The 20,134-nt window shown below is 32.1% G+C and overlaps 1 protein-coding gene across 1 annotated transcript; it reads left to right on the top strand.

Annotated features, from left to right (window-relative positions):
* The first annotated feature begins 284 nt into the window (after nt 1–284).
* On the top strand, nt 285–20,127 carry LOC130891207 (glycerate kinase). The gene is made up of 6 exons (XM_057795812.1): nt 285–648; nt 4,065–4,201; nt 4,766–4,852; nt 5,550–5,870; nt 12,140–12,421; nt 19,757–20,127. Exons 1-6 carry the CDS (start codon nt 296–298, stop codon nt 20,107–20,109), a joined length of 1,533 nt encoding a protein of 510 aa, XP_057651795.1. The 5' UTR covers nt 285–295; the 3' UTR covers nt 20,110–20,127.
* Nucleotides 20,128–20,134: the final 7 nt, after the last annotated feature.

The following is a 20,134-nucleotide window of genomic DNA, read 5'->3' as shown; positions in this document are numbered from 1 at the left end:
TTGAACTGAGATAAATAAGAGAGAGAACATAATGGTTTATCTCATACTCCAGAAATTATAAGCTAAAATATGCAATAACTACTCTTTACCTCTTTACGTTATATTTGATTGATCATACAGAAACAAAAACAAATTGAATGAATTATTGAAGTTAATCCAATGTTTGTTGAAATTTAAAAAAAAATCTCAAATTTATAAATATATTTTCCCAAATGAAACGCCACTGGTGAAATTCTAATAACCTTTACGATATAACACATTTATCTAAGGCGGTCTACAGTTAGAATTCATTGATATGATTGTTAAACGTCAAATATTTAACGTCTTGTGTAGTGACAAATCACAAATTAATTGTATAGTGACATTGTTTAGGAAAAATATGTCTACTGATAGTCAAGTTTTACGAGAAATTTTTCAAAAATCCATTGAAGTTATTCAACCACAACGATTAATAAAAAATGAAGTGAAGTTATGTCAGCGCCATCTTACAGTGCGTGATCAAACTTATGAATTGAACAAACCCTGTTATATAGTAGGTTTCGGTAAAGCAGTATACGGAATGGCTGTTGAATTGGAACAAGTTTTAGGGCAACACCTAAAGAGGGGGATAGTTAACGTACCAGTGGGAATATTTGAAAAATTTGAGAGGTATTTCTCATTAACCATAATTTACTGTTATAATAAATAGGATATGATATTGATAAACAAATGAATACGGCTGTTAAATGACAAGCTTTGGCATCATCTTATGAACCATCTAATATCACTAATATTTATCTCATCTTATTCCTTCTGAAAATACAAAATATAGTAATTTTTTTATTATATTTCTATTGAATATATTTTATATCCTAGGTTGATATATATAGGGTCCTTCAAAACGTTCGCATGCGAACTGAATGAAGCAAAAAAAATCGATTAAAAATCACCAAACAATCACATGTCTTTAATGCATAGATTAATTGCAAATTCACAATAAGGTTTAGCCAATCAAAGCTTGTGGAACGTTTAAGTTCCTCCCGCGCCGAAAAACTTTCAAAGTTCAGAAATACGGCGGCAGCTAAATACTTTTATGGCTTTCTCGACCGCTCGATAGGGAGGAACTGATATAACTCGCATGTGAACGTTTTGAAAGACCCTGTATATATATATATATATATATATATATATATATATATATATATATATATTTATGTTGTATTAGATCTATGTTTGCCTCCTCACTTGTAACATTTCCAAAAATGTCGAATACTCTATGAATTTTTTCATTTTTATAAAGCCAATGACTTATTCGGAATTAAATGAATTATTTGCAGTTTTATTAGAATTTACAAAATAAAGCTATAAATTTTATTCAAATTATTTACGTTTTTTTTATCATTTATAGCTTTTTCTTTCTTATAAATGTTAACCATTTCTAAAAATTCTCTTTTTCGCTTATTAAATTCAGAATTTTTGAATGTTTTTTTTCTGATATATAATGCTTCGATATATTTTTTATCGTATTGATGACCTTTAAGTCTATTTTCTAAATTCTGAGATGTCTGCCCTATGTAGACAGCGTCAAGTAGTACAAGGCAGTTGATATATAAGATTATTTTCTTTTGTTTTTTGGTGTTTTAGATTTTAATTTAGTGAAATATTTTGATAGCGCATTATGTCCTTTATGACTCATACTAATATCATATTTATTGAAATAATTCGATAGTTGTTGAGAAAGTCATTGTACCGGGTGTCCCAATAAGAATGTCTCTCGGCCATATCTCGGGAACCGTTTATAATAGTACAGCTACAGCGGGAAAAAATTTATAACAAAAGTGGGATCGAGAAAAATCTGGAAATTATTTACAGAGTTGCAGGTCCACCGCTAGAGGGCGTCATTAAATACCAAAAATCATAAAATGAATAATTTACAAATTTTGCTTTATTAAGATGAATTTAAATTATGATTATCGTATTCTTCAAGAAATTTAGCGTATATTTGATTTTACAAGTTTTAGTCTATCTCTTCAAATAAGGGGTGAGGGGAAGCGGGAACTTTATTATGAAAAAACGCATGTAAGTCCAGATCTACCAATGTAAGAATTATAATTTCAAAACAACCTAATGAGTAACGTATACGCTAGAGGGCGCTATTTATTTATTTTTTCAAATCTAGCTATCCTTGAAACATGCAGTTTTAATTAAGGAATATAAAAGTAGACCAAATTAGCAACAGAATAGCGAAAACCGCATGTCGATATCTTTTTCGTATTACGAGACATCCTAAGAAATGTGTAAATTTCAAGTATTTTCCTTTAAACATAAATTACTCCGGATTGACTGACGGATTTTAACATTTTTTGACTACTCAAAATTGTTTTTCCTTGTTCTATTAATAATAGTTCCAATTATTATGTCAATATTACTTATGCTGTCACCGGGAAACTCATTAGGTTGTTTAGGTTGTATCGAAATTATAACTCTTACATTGGTAGAAAGAAGCTCTCTTCAAAAAGACTAGGTTTGCATAGATAGGTTAAGTAGAACTGGACTTACATGCGTTTTTTCATAATAAATTTCCCGCTTCCCCTCATCTCTTATTTGAAGAGATAGACTAAAACTTAAAACAAATATACGCTAAATTTCTTGAAGAATACGATAATCATAGTTTAAATGCATAATAAGGCAAAATTTGCAAATTATTCATTTTATAATTTTTGGTATTTCATTACGCCCTCTGGCGTAGGATCTACAACTCTGTAAATAATTTCCAGATTTGTCTCGAGGTCATTTTTGTTATAAATTTTTTTTTCCTGAAGCTGTACTATAAACGGTTCCCGAGATATGGCCGAGAGCCATTCTTGTTGGGACACCCGGTACATATGGTTAGGAAAAATATTTTATGTTCTGAAGTTTCTTTCCTGTTTTGCTTTTTAATTGATTGTAATATCCGTTTATCCTTTTCTTGAATATGTTGTTTATCATTTTTTCCGTATAATTATTTTCTTTCAATGCAGTTTTTGCTTTTTCAATTGCTGAGCATCTAAATTCAAAATCTGATAGATCTATCTGCCAAACTTATTATCACTGATTTTTTTGTGACATATGATATGAATTGATGTTCAAATATCTTCTGGACCAAATTTATTTCGTATACCATTCTGTTCTTATGTTATTTTTAATTTCATATAATATGACATCAAGAAGGAAATTTCACCGAGGAAATGGAATAACAAGAAGTAGACAGATTGAGGCCTTGAAATCAACCAGGAAAAGGGGTGATTCGCGTGGAGTAGGCAGATTGAGACCACGGAATCGGATCAGTTCTTACTAATGAACGAATAACCAACCCATCCCCCATTTCCCTTGATAATGGCTCCAAAGTGGGAGGTGAAACGTCGAGAATTTTCAAATTTCCAACGCGATTCAACCTGTGAACCTAGTTCTTTTGTTCATACTTCGGTGTGTTTTGATTTGGTGTGATTTTAAACATAAAAAAATTGACAACAGAATGGCTATCATGGTATCATCGAAATTCGATAAGAATATTTACGAAGGCATACTCAAACAGAAATCGCATTACCATCAATAGAGATCGTTGTCGAACCATGACCAAGAGTTTTTTGGAAAACTAGTTGTCACTGATACGGAAAATATATAATCTTAATAGGATGGCAACGTGTCATGTGACTACAACAACCATCGACTTGAAGTTGGACCTGATCGTCACATCTTCCAGTGGGGCCATGTAAAGTCGATAGCTTATACTTATAAATCGGCAACATTGGAGGCCAAAATTGTTTATGTTTCATTCATATATGTTCAGTAATACAGTTAGCAACACATGTATAAGAAATAGCACAAAACTGGAAGTCTAAAATGGTCTCATCCAATAACAATCGTGGTCACTATATGTTCGTAATCATATTCAAATTTTCATGCCATCTTTTGATTTGAAATTTTCTTATTATCAATCAATTTGATCTCATTTTTTACAATTTAAAGTTCTATCGTACCTAAAAAGCATTGTACAATTTTTTTACTTATCTCCCTGTTAATGATGTCTATCTTTTTCTTGTAAGGGTAACTGACTCGAAGATTGAATACGTTGAAGGAGCAAAGGATAATTTACCTGATGAACAAGCTTTGAACGGTGCCAAAATGATTAAAGACTTGGTCGATAACATCCAGGATGATTTATTATTTGTATTAGTTTCCGGTAAGTTGCTATTATGGGAAGATAACTTTCTGGTTCATTTTCCAAACTACATCATTAATATAACAATCGCAGGGAAAAATGATAGGTCGACAAAAATTGAAATTTCATGACCACATTAAACAAAAACTAGTTAGTAGAAAGTTAAACCTGGTATTCTGAATCCAATAGTGAAACTTGATTCACTCTATGGTAACTGTGCATACAAAAAAGTTATAGTTCTTTGAATGCGAAATGAATTCATAGAATATTATACGAGGGGTGATGTAAAATTGAACGAAAGAGCCATTTAACGCAAATATTCAGGCTTAGAGTAAATATTTGAGTCGTAAACTTCAGGAAGGTATTTCATTTTTTAAATTCGGTTCATTAAAAAATCATTTAAAAATGTTGGAGAGAGATTATCCTAGAAGAATACTTTTTTGAAACGTACTGTCAATAGAAAACCAAATGGAATTGTAATTTTATATTTTTATTTAAAAATTTGAATCAAAGTAAGTTAGGTTTGAGCTGAAAAAAACTGAATAAGAATATTTCACTACTCAATGAATTCATATTTGATTTTAGGTGGAGGATCTGCCCTTTTGCCTCTTCCCATTCCACCTATAACATTGGAAGAAAAACAAAATCTTATAAGGAATTTGGCAAAAAGAGGTAAAATCCAGTATCTCATTTTAAAGTATAGTATTTATATTCTTACTAGCTTCTTCGTTAATAACATTGAAATATTCAGCCGAGGTCGTACGACCTGCGAAGACTGGCATCGCAGTTGTAGCCCGAATGAGGTGATGACTCCAGAAATGTTGAAGAAGATCCCAAAGCGGTACTGGATCGTTTCCATCGAGTGTTTGGCAATGTTTCACAGGAATAAAACCGAAATTTTGCGCCGATTAATAACCATGGATGAAACAAGGGGCCATCCATTCATACCGGAAACAAAGGATCAATCAAAACAATGGACTGAGAAGAGAGAACCGGCGTCAAAGAAGACAAAGACCGTTTCATCTGCAGGCAAGGTGGTGGCGTCGGTTTTCTTGGGTTGCACGTGGGATAATTTTGTCGGTTGATGAATGAAGAGGTAATGTCGGCACTGTGTAAAGTGTATGGAGCCAAAAGTCAGGTATTTTTGGAACCATCTTCGTAAACAAGAGTTGTTGGTTTGTTTGAGTCTTGTTGTTGTTTTTCAGTCCTAGAAAACACAAAACTGTGTATTAAGTGGAAAACTATAATCAGACTCCATTCAGTCTGGAAGTTAATTTATTGATTTCAATATCAGTGTATTCATATATCTAATCCTTATTTTATGAATAAACATTCTCGCAATTTCTAAAACAATAATATTATCTCACAGGAGCCGATATCAACGAAATGAACTGCATAAGAAAAAGGATTTCTATTATGAAAGGCGGAGGTCTCGCCGAATTGGCTTACCCATGTAGGGTTGTTTGTTTGGTGCTTTCCGATATCATTGGAGATCCGTTAGATTTTATAGCCAGCGGCCCAACAATACCGAACACTGATTCAAGGGAGATGGCTCTGGCCATTTTAAAGAAATATCATCTATATAACGAAATTCCAATATCAATAAAAAATGTGATAGATAAGGAAAAGGACGGCACTCAATGTCCGGTCGTCAATGGTGAATATGAGCATGTGAAGACATACGTTATAGGTATGATATTGAAAGTTTCTTGTCACAATAGATCAGTAATCTAAAAAATCACAGCCACTTAATTCATACAACAAACATATTTATATATATGGATAATATAATATATATAACAAGTGTTGAAAATGCAAGATTTCACACGAGTTTGAAGAATTAGGCAAACGGGTGTAAAATTGAATTTTCAACACGATATTTTCTTATCAATTACATAGAAACACAGTTAGTATTTATTATTTTTTTATTTATTTAAAGTTTCTAGTAAAGTTATTACAGTTTTGTTAATTAATTATTAACACATGCTTAGAAAAGGATTGCATTTTGATTTTCATTTGCCAGTCCAGGAATTGTCTATATATCGTTCCCTAGACATCGATGAAAATAAATTTCCACTGATTTCTGCGGCTCTGTCGTCTTCATCACAGAAACACATCCTTTTGCAACCCTACTGGACAGGGAAAGAAGAGAGAACATCAGAAGATTGTGAAAAATAGGTAATATCAACGAATGGATTCTATCAAGAAAGAAAGAATGGAATGAGCACAAAAGTCGTATGGATAACAACAGACTGGTGAAGATAGCGCGCGATGAATCCATTGGAACGAAGGAGTATAGGAGACAAGGATGTCGAATACACGGAAGAAGAAAAAGAAGAAGAAGAACTAATAATTGTTATTTTTCAATATATAAATGAATTTATTTCAATTCTATGATTATCTCTAATTCGCCCTGTCAACGGTTCAAATATCAAATTTTAAAATGTTTTTCGGTAAAACACTCTAACTGCGGACAAAATAATTATGCCTTTGTGAGGAAATGTAGACATCGGTAATCATCGACCTATGTAAATTGGAATTTCTAGAACCGTTGGCGATATTCATACAGAATACACTGAAGGTAAATTCACCTTCAGTCTCTGAAGACGATAACTTGCTTATCGAAACGCGCGTCATACAGTGTAGTATTAGTGTAAACAGTGTATTCAGTATCGACCTGTGTGCGAAATAAAAACACACAGCCGTAGGCCAATCTGATTTCTCAAATTTTTCATTTCACACGGGTATACCGTTTGTTCGTTTCCGTGATGAAATTGTTTGCAATTTGAAATTTTTAAATAAGGGCAAACTATATGGAATATGATATATTTTATAGTGGTCGTCTGAAACAAGATATAATGATGACATTAACTACACACTAATTACAGATAGTATTCTAATATTCTAATATTAAATATTTCACAAAGCCTTTACATTGTGTAATCGTTCTGTCAGTATTTGTTGGCCACTATTTGGCCACTATTCATCATAATCTTTAAACCATTCGATTTTATTGTGATTTGAAAAGCTAACGATTTTCTTGTGTGAGTGTTTTTCCGGAAAATCCTCGAAGAATTTTATAGGGTAATTTGGATTACAAGACGATCACCAGTGCTTCATGAATTTCTTTGTGATCCTCATTCTTGTTGTTTGTTAACTCAACAATTTATCAATATTTTTGAACGAATGACAACAATCACAATAGCGTCAATACCATTTTTATTATAATATTTAATGAAAAATATACGATCATAATCCATAACAATTTTTACAGAGGTACAGAGGTTAAGTATGCTTAAAAAGATTAAAACAGACCAATGCCAGACAGATTTTCCTAATAAACAAACAATACTGGTACGCATCAGCGCGGACTATTTAAAGGCGAGTTATTGAACTGACAGAAAATATATTGAAACAACAGATTGACGCCTCTAAACGAATATCATATTTAGTGATGGATGAAATTGTCGGCGTTAATAATAGCTTTGTTCCGAATCAGTTTAGGGATCGATCGCATGGGGGGTCCTCAATTAGCGAACTACAATTTTACTGTGCATGCGATTGGTACCTAAACTGATTGCGCGGTACTTTGACAATGACAATGTGTATGAAGAACTGTGCTGCTCGCTACCTTTCGAAAAAATGGTAGAGGAGATATACATTCTATCAGAATTGGATAAATATTTTGAGAAATGTAGACTAACTTAACTAAGATTTTTTCATAACTACGGATGGCACATCCGGTATGATCGGGACACATAAGGGACTTGTATCTCTTCTTACTAAAAATATTGATCAACTAATTTTAAATCCAAATATCCAAATTAAATAAATCATCCAGAAAGCTAATGCGCGAAAATCTCCATCCGTGATGGATACGTCAACTACATTGCGAGCCGTTCTTCATTAACTACATGATTATACTGAAAGAAAAATTTGACGAAAGAGGTCAAGATGTGGAAAAACATGCTCACATGTTCACGATAAATTCAGACTTAAGGGATTTTACTAGCTTTGCTTTTAATGATTCTCTTTTCGCGTGGATGGAAATTCAACATATTGAACTTGGAAACTCCGAATTATGGAAAACAAAAGTTATGGAACCAAGAAGAGTTTTAGTAGGTGTACCTTAGGATAAATCAAATCAAATACTGAATTGTTAGGCTAGTGTTTCAGATAAGACTTTTTCAATGCCTCAATTATTTGGATCGCTCTATATTTGTGAATGAGCTTTTTTCATAAGAAAATCATTTCGAATCAACGTGGAAACCACAATAGAAAATTTTTTCTCTAAGGCTAAAATATTTTATTGTGTTTTTACACTCCATATGAGGTATTGTAGATCCAAGGAAAAAAAGAGAAAAATTTATTTAAAATAAAAAGTACGAAAAAATGATGTTTTTTTCTGTTCGTCCATAGGTCTCTGGGCCCGAGGTACAGTTTTCCGCTAAAACTTTCCGTAGGGCCCAGAGTTTGACGTGTTGATGCTTTCTACATAGTATGCTTATGAGACAGGAAGCATTGACAGACGTTCATCAGTGGTGGTAATGACTCCAGCCTAGTCGACTTTAACAAAGACAAATCATCCATACATCTATCTGATTTATTGACAATTTACAACACTACAAAGTATTACGAAGAATTACTGATTTCCAAATGAGTGTAAGAATGTACGGATGTTGCTGATCAAGAGACACCAAAACTAAAAAAAACTCATTGCTTAGTGAAGAAAGAAGATCTAAATTGCAAAGTGAGAGGAGATTGTGTAGGATGAAGTATAAAAAAATAAAAAAAAATATTGTGAAATCAGAAGTGAAAAAGTGATAACTTTTTGTATAGTATGTTTTGAAACCATACATTATTGTATTCCGTGTTTTTATACCCTCAAAAAGTTGACAAAAATAGGTACATGTAAGGTAAAGGTAGCACAAATTAAAAATATCAATGTTATGAATTAAATACGGTCCCAAAGAGGCCATGGAAAACATGTTAAAAGTAACTAGACATGAACCAGATATAGAAAAGCATTCACGAGGAATACTGATTGCTCTGAAATCGTTTCATGTATTAAACAAAATGTCGTCTCATATAAAACCTAATATCTCATTTAACTTCTAAGCCTGTGCTATTTTTTTTTTCATTAAAACTTTTACTATATTTATTTCATGTGAAAATGATTACTTACTACTTCTAAAATACACAATTTTGAGACTTGTTTTTAAGAGTTCAATACTTGACATTCAATTTATATTACATGTTTAGCATTAATTTTAGTTATATATCTTTTTTCCATTGAATTTGCTAAATTTTCCTCTGAAAACGAAAAGAATATTTCACAAAAAGCAATAATATTAATATATTTGAGATTTTTCTACTATGACCAGTATTATTCTATTCACTAATACATAATTTGCAATAGGATGTCTAATAATGTGAAAGCCAATTAATTTTCCAAAAGAAGAGCAATTAAGCAATTAATTTTTACATGGGGTTATTTTTTGTGCCTCTATGTTTGTTGGTGAATGTTTTTTTCCATTCCTTCCCATCGATTCACGGTATGCAATATGTCCCGGAAAGGTTTTATCTCGTTTAAGGAAATGATCCTGGTAGCAACCCCACTTACTTAAATCCCTCTTTTAACCCGTATCAAACCTTCTGATGGCTTCGCACCTATCACGTATCGTCCTTGATGTGTCCGTATTTCCCATTCACCACCTTCATGACAGCTCTTGTCTGGCAAATCTCCACACAGTTTCACACTTTTGTTCCTTTGAAGTGGGGTATTTAGGTATTTAGGGAATCGAAATATTTTACGTGGAAACTTTACGTTTCCAAGTTTACAATAATACGCTATAACTAAGTAATGTTCATTAAACTATAAAGGTAGTTGTAAGATATGAAATCATTTTTATTCGTACCTGGTAATTCGGAATGATTTTAAATGTAAATCTTAGGAAAATCACCGACGTTATATATTTTAACTTGCTGATATAGAAGTTTTGACTTTTTAAAAGGAAAGTATTTCACTCTTCTGACAACTCAGCTTTAAATCAAAAAGAAATAAAAGTTGCTTCATAAATAAATGTTGGAGGGAATAAAGAATGTTAGTGGGTAGTAGAATAAACCAACTATTTAGTAGAAAAATTCCACTAATAGAGCAGTTAAAAAGCAAAAAAAAATTTGAAAAAGAAATGGAGGAATTTTATGAATAAATTTATATGGAACTTTTGTGGAACACAAAGTTCAAGAAATGTGAAAAAGATATAGTGGGAGGAAAATTAACCAAAATATGTGTACATCAGGATAATACAAAAAAGGTTCAGAAACAAAAATAAGAGAAAAAACTTATTTTTTATGAAATTTTAATTATGAAACATTCGTTGTGAGATATTTTTTTTGTGATTAAATAAAATTAATCAAGAAGAGTGGAAAAGAAAGGTACCTGAGTAAAATTAATGTAAAACATATGATATATCAAGTACCAAATTCTAAATGCTTAATATCAAATTTAAAAATTATATATTTATGTGACAAATCTTGGTTTAAACAGAGTACTAGAAGTGAACTGAGTACTTATTGTTTTCTGAATAACGAAATTTCAAAGCAAAAGAACATTTCAATTTTAAAGTATCTTTATAAATAATTAAGGTAGTCAGAATCGTCTAGACTAGAAACATAATTTGATTCAATGACAGTTGAACACAGTTTTTCCAAAGATCTTGGCGGTCTGGTGCTCTGTATGCGTTCTCCATAATGGAATGTTAGGTAAAAGCTGTTCATTAAACCACTTTTCAAATAATTCTGCTGTCATATCTTCATAATAATCGTCTGCACAGTTTTTATCTGACTCAAATAATCTTGTCGCTTTCGAACGATCTTGACTCGGTTATTGCCATCCGTTTATTCAGTTTTCTGTGCTTAAAATCACATGCTGATAAAACTTGACGCAATGTTTCGAAACTGGTATAATTGGATTCTGGATAATCTGCTACCTTTTGCTGTATTACTTCTAATGTCGCATCCCTGATCTTTTTATATAAACTTAAGATTTGTCCTATGTCCTTTGTCAACTGATTTCAGTTTTTCTTTATATATTTTTCGTTTCTGTGAATGGAAACTACTCGTTAAATGGAAAATTTATTTACTCTAGTTAATTCAGCAATTCTTATTATGATTGCATTATAAGATTGCTGAATATTTTCCTCTTGTAAACATTCGGATATATTTATGTTTGTATATCTAAATCTTTATTATAAAATTCATATTCATTGTCTTCATGCGCCCGTGGTCTAAACGCCATATTTCTATTTATTTAAAGAAATTTATTAATTAAATTAATCTCGCCAAGTGACGCTGATGTCCAACAGGAATATTTCGAAGAAATTCTGTATATACAGCTTCGGCCAATAGAAATGCATTTATGTTTACGATTAGATGTTTTGATTGGTAAACAGTGGAGATCAGAGTCCACATAGACTGACGGTTTGTTAGATATTCACTGAATTTTTTACGGGATTTACAGTCGTGCGATTTATGAAATATTGATTGATCCTCGCATAACTGTCTTCTGCAATTGATATTGGAAGAAATATTTTTCTAATGGATTTATGCATATGTTTTTCAAACCTAATATGAATCTAAATATTAGAAATTACGTTACTCTGTGAACACACTATATAACTATGTTATAGAATAACATATTGTACTTTCAATTTAATATATATTTTCAATTAACAAACAAAATCCTCAGTAACCATTATAAAAATAAAATAGTATTGAAAATTGTACACGTTTTTTTACTATTTAAGAGTTACATATAACCAAAATCAAACAAATCATTTATCTATCTAAGTATCTGTTTTACAGTGAGCTTCAATCTATCTAACTCAATGCTCTCAATATAAGAAGAGTATTGAATATACATTAATTTAGTCTTACCCTATTTCGTTCTACTTCCAGGTAATAATAAAATAGCTGCCGAAGCCGCTAAACAAGAAGCGATAAATAAGGGCTTTCAATCAGCTATCATTTCGACTCAAATCGATGGAGACGTAGAGAAAATTAGCAAGATTTATGCGGAATTAGCACGCAACATCGATATTGCAATTAGCGATAATAGTAACAAGGGCAAATTAAGAGTTTTTTTAGAAACTTTTTCATACGATTTGCGTGTCGAGGAAAGATTTGTTCAGGAACTTCTCGATATGGATTTTAATAAAAAGATGTGCCTTATTTTTGCAGGTAAATTCTTCAAATTTATACATGACTGAAATAGGTTGATTTTTTAGTAAGGCACACATTCCAACTATGGATTTTCTGTTTTTGAATATAGCGATTCCATTTATTTTTCTCTATATAAATATAATTCAATATGTTTCAAATATTTACATACATATTCTTTACAAAATGTATATAATCTCAAGTTTCTTTCTTACAATTTTTTTCCTGTATGGAAGACTCTCCAATTTTATATTATTAAGAATGAAGTTAATAACAAAAAGGCACTAAAGCTCTAATATTTTAAATTCGGTTTTCTAAATTTGAATATATTATCAATTGTGGGTAGGTTTGTGAAATATAACATTTTTTTCATCCATGACAGATAACTAAAAATATGGAAAGAGCAAAGGTATGAAAATTCAGTTTCACGAATATTTATGAGGAAGCTCATAGTAAAAGATACTTGAGTAGATAAATCAAGCTATGGATAAACGGATAAAGATATGAGTCAACGAAATCTAGAACAACCTACCAAGTAGTAACAGTCCAGTAGATATTTTAAAAAGTGTAATTAGTCGGCCAATTATAGAATTGGAGGAGACTCATAAAATTGGTTAGGATTTTAGAGTCAGTTTAGTAAAGTTTAGAATGATACAGGAGCAGAAGATTTAATAGTGTAGCAAAGAAGTTCGTTATCTAATGATGATCAAACATTGAAGAATCGATTGGACAATATTTTGAAGTTCGTGCATAAGAAGTGTATGATTAAATTGAGAGAGAGGTAAAGATAAAAGGGAGAATTGGTTACGAAAATGCGGCTCTTCAATAAGTGCCAGTTGGACGTTAACTCAACGTTGATTCAATTGAGTGGCAAAAATTGCATCGTGTGGGTCGTATGATAATTATTGGAGTGAAAAAATGTAACGTATTCGTTTAAAGAAAAAAAAACAAATTAACGATTTACATACATCAAAGCCAAATTTAATTATACATTAAGAACATCGAAATCGGAAGAGAAATTTTATGTCAAGTTTATATTAAAACAAAAATTGGATTTGTGGGTATAATGGTGGAAACTTTTTGTTTTCCATGTGCTTTGTTCGGTTACGGAATAATGTGGACCAAAACTGTCACAAAAGGTTTGGAAGATATCCATAAAAACACGAAAAACGCGAATGAAATACAAAGAGTAATTACAATGTTTGTAAACAACAAATTACGATTTGTTATTGTTTAATGCTAATACTATAATGTCTGTTGAGATGTTTTGGAATTTACATCCAATTAGTCGTAATGTTAATAAATATCCTAATGTCAATTATAAACATTAAGTTAACTAGATAATATCTACAGCATCAACATCCAATAAATCCGTGAGGATGTTTTCGAAAATTTATCAAGAATTTTTAATTTTTTCTTTCAACTACCTCTCAAAGAAGTATGGTATGAACTATTTTGAAGAGCAGTAAAGCATATGTATATGTATATACACATTTTACTATAGATATTTGTCTTTCGTCAACTATCCTCAATTCATTTCATTTTTATGACTATATACCATGTGTATAACATGATTGAAAATGCATTCGGACATGTGAGCATATGTAGGGAAAGGTCGGGCAAAGTAGATTCCTTAAGGTATTAAAGGTTATAGCAGAAAAAAAATACAATACAATAGCAAAATAATTATCACAATCCAGTCTTTATTTATTGCTCTTACAAATACGAACATCAGTTACCATTAATATTTAAACAATAATCAACTGGAAGCGAAAGTATTCGCTTTGCCCGGTACCGCGAGTAAAGCGGACACAGTAGTACTTGGGCAGAGTTAATGCCCATATTCGATCTCTGAAATAACTTTGATAAACTGAAAAAAAAACTTGACTTGACTAAAATTTGAAAATTGAGATTGGCAGTACAATTCTTCACTAATGTCATATTGGTTCCAATTTTCAATCGATTTACCGTCTTCTTCGATATATATTTCACTGCAAAAAAGCATAAATTCTCTCATTTTCTTTATCTGTTCAACCTTTTTAGTAGAATTTTTATCTTTGTCAGTCCATGTATTCTTAACATTCTTAACTTTGCTTGGCCTTCCCCTATGTACATATACAGACTTGGGGTCTCGTATAAAATGTTACTCAAAGGATCTATTGTGCCCCCTTTTCTTGCTGTGACACTGGAGAACCTGGTGTTTATCAATCAATACCACACCTTTTAAAAACTCTAGAATGCGGGATGGCATTAATTGCCAGAGATCTTCGTTTTCTATTTATTATCAATGATTTTTTCTGATTTTTATACTGTTTTTGCGCAAAAAGTTGAATTGCAACATCTCTTGAGTATTTTTTCTATCATATCAAAACAAATTTTGCAAAAACACTATGATAAGTAATTGAAATGGATCTGATTCTAAGAATTTTGCTCACAAAACCGGATTTCTCAAATCGGGGAAACTTGCAGGTCGTTAAATAGATTGCATTGGAAATAGTTCGATATTACTTTACAGCTTTACTGTAATCGCCTTCTAAAAGAGATTCAATAATGTCCTATGCTTATTCGATATATGGCTCTCCGTTCTAATTTTATGACAAAAAAAGGATCAAAAATCAATATCCTGCCCACACGTTTAATTTAAGAGGATATTGCATGTGTGTTTCGTGGAATAATTTAGGATTCCCGTCAAACCAGTAGCGGCTTTTTTGTCGATATAAGGTACCGTTTATTATTTTTTTACTAATATGGTGTGAAAAAACATTGACGATTATGTTTGATTATTCATCAAATATGTTCTCATCACAAGAGAAATCAGTGTTTTAAACTTTCTTTAAAATCGAATATATATCGGAGTGGATTGCTTTCTATGTTCCGCTCTATATAATTTCATATACCTAATTTCAGTTTTGTTGAAGGGAATAATTTAAAAGTTCTTATGAAATATTTTTTTTTTTTGAAAAAGCGTTAAAAGTTATGCCGTTATGGACTACTGGAGAAGGATTTGTTTGATCTTTCAGGTGCGAGTAGAACTTTTAAACTCTCTATTCGCAAATACAAAATCCTCCGGAAAATTGGAAAATTCCTCGAAAGCTGATTTAAATTTACTCCGAAGACGATTTTTCATGCACAAATGTTAATAATGTTCCATTTTATCGGATATTATTTGAACTGCAGTCAAGAAAATTCGTAGAAAATTTGACTTCCAACTACAAAACCCGTTCATCATTTATCTAAAGAAATCTTTTATAAATATGCTTAATATGTTTGTAAAACTGTTTTTGTATCATTATACAGTGAATCGAGATACAAAATATCTTCAGTAATAAAAAATAACTGAATTTCTTAAAATTTTTCAACATATTATCAATATGAAACAAAAAAAAAATACTATCATTTTCATTCTATTGTTAATAGACTTCTCTTGTGACTAGTTATAATTTTATTGCACCTAATATAAAAAAACTAATTAAAATCTCTTAAATTGATAATATAAAATCACATCATAACACATCTAATCCTCATGTCCTTCCTGTCCGGTCATATCTTATCGCCACAGCCGTTAAAATCAATACATAATTTATATCCATAAGCACCACCATGTTGATTGGTTAACCATTTCAATTATTATCCCAGAAACGGATGAATGGCTATTTCCACGGAGTGAAACTATCACAATGAAAATCAATCTGTTGCGAACTCATCTATGACATAATCTGTGGAGCCGGTACTGTCCGATTATAAATATAAAACTCTAAAATCTAGAGAAAACCTTCCGAGAAATTAGTTCCAAAAAAAACATAAACAACTCGCTATTTATAAAAAAAAGAGTCAAAAGCGCCGTCGCATTCGCCACATTTTAGATTTCCATTATAACCAGACAGGACCGGCTCCACGGACAACATTTTTAGCAGATTCATAATAAACACATTCAGAATAGTGAACTATAGTTATTTATGGTTCGTTTGGTACACTGATGGCTTCAAAACACAAGCAACCACAATATTTCAACAGAGATATATGCAATTTGCGCCTGTGCTGGATAAATAATCAACCAAAAGTATAGGAACACATCTGTATATGCTGCGATAGAAGTCAAGCTCTTCGGCCACTCGGGGCTGTAGGATTGTAAGGGTAACAGTTAATTCGGGTGAATAATTTTATTAAGACACGGTGCAATTATACAAAACCTTTGATCAATTATTCTCCTCATATTTTTGATAATTTCAAAGATATAAAAAGATTTTTTCTTAGTGTGTATTACCGGAACATATTTCAAAAATATTATGAAAGAAAATATGTGAAAGAGATAATATGAAAAGTCGACTCATTTGCTTGGGAAAATCTATGAATGCACATTAAACTGGAAAATAAAAGGGAAACCAGTGTCTGGAAAGTCCTGATACGCTATCTGGTATGTCCATTATACTGAGAAAAAAACTAGAATGACGGATTTTCTATTCGTTACAATTTTTATTCAGTAGAGGACAAATGAAAAGATGGAAACCAAATAATTGATAAAAAGTTTTTTTAATGAGGTGGAATCTGTTCTTTGAAAAATTTCATGTGGGTTATGAAATTTTAAAACAAAATTACTATGAAACACATTTTTTGGAATACATCAACACCCACAATCACACTGACTGACACACGTTTCGAAAACTTAAATTTTTTCGTCTTCAGAGACACCAACGGTTCTAGAAATTCCAGCTTAGACAGATAGAATATCCTATGTCTCAAAAATATATTTAAAATATCTTTATGGAAACAAAAACAATTTGGCTTCTTTCGACTGCTTATGTGTACACGAGGGCTGTTTTTTTTTGGACCTCCGATAGGCTATAAATGAAAGTTCATATAAAACAATCAATTTATTACCAAAAGATTGGTACTTTTACGTTCACTTTTCGACATAATCACCGAAGAGATTGAGGCATTTGTCATAACTGTGGACAAGCTTTTCAATACCCTCTTCAAAGAAAGTTGCCGCTAATGTAGCCTAACCGTTCAGTAACAATAGAGTAGAAAACAGACCTTGAAACTTCTGGAAATTCCGTAGACAAGGCAGTAATGATGAATCTGCGATTTCTTTAACTGTTCTGTCAAGTCTTTGAACCAGGTCATCAGAAACGACAGATTTGCGTCCTTGGCCCCCTTCATCATGCACATCATTAAGGCCATCTGAAAACTTTCGATACCATGACGCACAACACCATTACTCATGAAGTTTTCCGCATACACACGACTCGATTGATTTCTACAGCACTATTGTCTGCAGCCTGTAGAAAACGAATCACATTTGGTGGGAGCATCAATAATGGCGGACATGTTACGTGGTTGTAGCACAACGCCGACTGACGCCTGGATGTCAACAATGACGGAGTATGAAGTACGAAGTATGAAGTACGAGAGCTTCGCAGTCGCCTACAGTGCATGCTCGCTTTCTTCTGTCCGCGTCCACGGAGCGATCGGAGGTTGAAAAAAAACGGCCATCGTATTATAACCTCAATAAAAACGCATCCAAACTATTTTCAAAAACTTCAGATGAAAAATTTGGTATGCCTACTTTAAACCCAACTATAAGATCACATTTTATATAAGTATGTGAAGTGAAGTGAATCAATAAGCTCTCAAACTCTCTGTTATGGATCTAATGAGGCGAATAATAGTAGGTTTACACAAGACTTGGACTGTTTGGAAGCGTGGCTCGCGGTTTATCTTAACAGAGTTTGTTCTTCATGGGTATGATATAATCGTTACCTGTCGCAACTGATCCGTATAATGCTGGTATTTTACTGATGAAACCTGGATCAAGTTTGAAAAAATGTAAAACATTTTATTTTATTGAACTTGTATGCAGTGTCAAACGTGAAACGTAAATGTTGAATAACATATGAGATATCTGTGTAAGGTGGAATTTCGAGGACTGTTTGCAAGAAGAGGAAAATAAAAACGATAAAGGTTTGGACTCAACCACAAAACAGATGAAAATGTAACAAAATGGAGAAAAGCTGTTAGTAAAACAAGTGATTAGGGTATTGAAGCACTTATTGCACAACCTTTACGTGATAAAACAATGGACAAACTACTTTTTTCTTTATTGTGACAAATATGTTTGTACACATCTACTTGATTTGCTAAGTAGAGCCGATACTACACGATACGTCTAACGTTGACTGGACGTGTGTACCAGTTGTCGATATTGGTGTCGCATTTACATGAATTCGATTGTTTACCTGATTACTCAATTCTGTTGACATTATCTGATAATAGTAAAGTTTCATATAAGAACAAAACAGAAAAGGAATGATGAAACAATAGCAATTGCGGCGACTGTAGTTATACTATCGTGGACTCAATTGCGTGAACAGAAACCAAAAAAGAGACATACATTCTTTAAAATGGGTGGATTCAAACTGGATAATACTGGCAACATTTGTTTTTCATACAAAACGCGTAGCATTCAGGTCAAGAAGTGTATGTAGTTGTGCCACAAGTGTTGGTTCCAACTTCGTCCCAATGTTGGGTACTCTTTTGACGCGGGTGAGAAAAACCGACTTTCTAAGGCCAACGTTCCAATGCCAACGTTGGAGGTAGAACATTCGTCAAATGAAATGCACACGAAGACCACTCGATGCGTCATATTATACCAGCGTTCATCGTTGGTAGCATTGGACGAATCATTTGGTACGGTCTTAAACATTACAGGGAGTCTTTACATAATAGGTTATAATGTAACGTGATGATAGATAATTGTTTTGATGTATAAACGGGTCAGGGACAAAGTAAAGGAATCATCCCTCGTATACCAACAACTTATGGAAACTTAAATAAACTACGCAGAAGTGTGTCCAAATATTTAGTTGATTTATCGTTGAATGTAAGTGCTATTAATGTAAGTAGTAATCATAAAACATTAGTTGGCGAATTTATCTACTCTCTAGATATATATTGTAAACATGGAAGATATATGTTGTTTTACAAATTCTGTATTTGTGTACGATTTCTTCCATAACTATCCACTATTCCTTTTTACACGACTATATTCTTATATGTTATGCCTCTAGGAAAATGAGTTTCTTTTCTTATTATTATTATTATTATTTTAGAGTAGATAGTAGAACTGACCAATTTTCTGTATTGTCCCTACAACTTGAAGTATGAAATATTGATATTATCGTTCTTTTCATAAAACCTCTAATAGAACTTTCATTTTATTTTCTTGACAACTCTACATTTGCATTGTAATTTTTTGATTTAATTAAAATATCTTGAATATGATGACCAAAAACAGCTTAATTCCTATAATAAAAACATTTCAATCCCTCAACTAACGGATTCACTATTTTGTTCCAGGCGAACCTACGGTCGTCGTAAAGGGTACGGGTAAGGGAGGCAGAAACCAACAATTAGCCCTGGCCTTTTCGATAGAAGTTAATAAGCTCGGTATAAAAGCGGCTGATATTTCATTTCTAAGTTGTGGAACAGATGGCATAGATGGCCCGACAGATGCCGCCGGAGCAGTAGCAATTAGTGATTTTCTGGAACATACCAAGAATATTAATCCTCAGTTATATTTGGAAAATAACGATGCTTACAGTTTTTACCAAAAGTTTAGAGATGGAAAGGATCTAGTTAAAATCGGTCATACGGGAACCAATGTTATGGATTTACATCTTATGATTATACACCCCAAAAATACTCAATAAAATTCATATAGAGGAAAAGGGAATC

This window comes from Diorhabda carinulata, chromosome 3, assembly GCF_026250575.1.
Source record: "Diorhabda carinulata isolate Delta chromosome 3, icDioCari1.1, whole genome shotgun sequence".
NCBI classification, from domain to species: Eukaryota; Metazoa; Arthropoda; class Insecta; order Coleoptera; family Chrysomelidae; genus Diorhabda; species Diorhabda carinulata.
The sequence above is the reverse complement of the archived record's forward strand: the minus strand, read 5'-3'. Positions and strand labels throughout refer to the sequence as shown.